Source organism: Nicotiana tomentosiformis, chromosome 7, assembly GCF_000390325.3.
Source record: "Nicotiana tomentosiformis chromosome 7, ASM39032v3, whole genome shotgun sequence".
NCBI lineage: Eukaryota > Viridiplantae > Streptophyta > Magnoliopsida > Solanales > Solanaceae > Nicotiana > Nicotiana tomentosiformis.
In genome coordinates, this window is record NC_090818.1 from 76451557 (window position 1) to 76453399 (window position 1843).

Below are 1843 nucleotides of genomic sequence, written 5' to 3' on the forward strand. Positions count from 1 at the left end.
TAAGGGTTAAAATTTCCCATTATCACCCAATGTGACTCAGCTGCTATAACACGGACCAACAATTCTAAATTTTTTAACTAACTCCCTAAATTTTCAAAAATTTCGCCACAGTCTCCCCTGTAATTGGGTCCTATCCACCTGCGAGAGAATACCAAAACCAGTCCTAACAACATAACACAACACAACGATGTAAAACAATAGTTAAACAACACCGGCCACAATGCCATTAAACATTACATTACCAAGGAGGATCAACCTCAACATAAGCCGTAAGGGAAACATAGTTTATAGAAAGTTAGCTTTCAACATCAAGGACACAATTACATAGCTATTCAAATAAATTAGGATACTTCTTCTTCATCTATTCCTCGACCTCCGAGGTGGCCTCTTCGACTTGTTGGTTTCGCCATAACACTTTCACGGAGGCAATCTCTTTATTCCTCAACTTCGAACTTGCCTATCAAGAATTGCAACTAGAATTTCTTCATAAGTCAATTCTTCATTTACCTCAATTGTAGCAACTGGAACAATGAGCGATGGATCTCCAACTACCTTCTTCAACATGGATACGTGGAACACCGGGTGCACCAAAGAGATATCTGGAGGTAGTTCAAGCCTGTACGCCACCCGACCAATCTTCTGAATGATTCTGTATCGTCCAACATACCTCAGACTCAACTTCCCTTTTTTACCAAACCGCATTATGCCCTTCATTGGGGAAACCTTCAAGAATAACCAATCGTCCTCTTTGAACTCCAAAACACTTCGACGCATATCTGAATAGGACTTTTGACGACTTTGAGCAGTTCCTAACCGACCCTTAATGATCTTAACCTTCTCCATTGCCTCATGCACGAGGTCTAGTCCTATCAATTCCGCTCCCCCAATCTCAAACCACACAATGGGAGACCTATATCTCCTACCATATAAAGCCTCGAACGGTGCCATCTAAATACTAGCATGATAACTGTTATTGTAGGCAAATTCTATGAGTGGCAAATGATCATCCCAGCTACCCTTGAAGTCAAGAACATAAGCGCACAACATATCCTTATGCATCTAAATAGTCCTCTCTGCCTGCCCGTCAGTCTACGGGTGAAAGGTTGTACTAAGATTCACCTGAGTAGCCAAACCTTGCTGACATTTCTTCCAAAAATTAGCTGTGAACTGTGCCCCTCGATCTGAGATAATAGAAACTGGAGTGCCATGCAACCTGACTATTTCCTTAATATACAACTGAGCATATTGTTCTGCTGTGTCGGTAGCCTTAACAGGTAAGAAGTGAGTTGATTTCGTGAGTCGATCCACAATCACCCGAATCGAGTCATACTTATGAGGCGTGCGAGGTAGTCCCAACACAAAGTCCATATTGATCATTTCCCACTTTCACATTGGAATTTCTATGTTATGTGCCAACCCACCGGGCCGTTGGTGTTCAGCCTTTACTTGTTGACAATTTGGGCATCTCGACACAAAGTCCGCTACACTCCTCTTCATATCATTCCACCAGTAGACTTCCTTAAGATCATGATACATCTTTGTAGAGTCTGGTTGCACGAAATACCTAGAAGTGTGAGGCTCGCCCATGATTCGTTCCCGGAGACCATCTATATTTGGAACATAGTTGCCCTTGGTACCTTAGTGTACCATCACTCGTGCCAAGAGAAAAGACCATGGTCTTATGTTTATCAATCCCCTCCTTCAATTGTACTAACAATGGGCCATTGTACTACTTTTCCTTGACTTCCACGACAAGCGATGATTTAGCCTTATTTTGCACAATCACTCCTCCTTCACTAGAATCTGCGAGACAAACTAAAAAACTAGCCAACCGATGAACTTC

At 42.3% G+C, this 1843-nt stretch overlaps 1 protein-coding gene across 1 annotated transcript; it reads right to left on the reverse strand.

The window, feature by feature from the left end:
* Nucleotides 1-441: 441 nt before the first annotated feature.
* Nucleotides 442-843, reverse strand: LOC138895841 (uncharacterized). Its single transcript, XM_070180581.1, has one exon. The coding sequence runs from the start codon at nt 841-843 to the stop codon at nt 442-444; it is 402 nt and encodes a 133-aa protein (XP_070036682.1).
* Nucleotides 844-1843: the final 1000 nt, after the last annotated feature.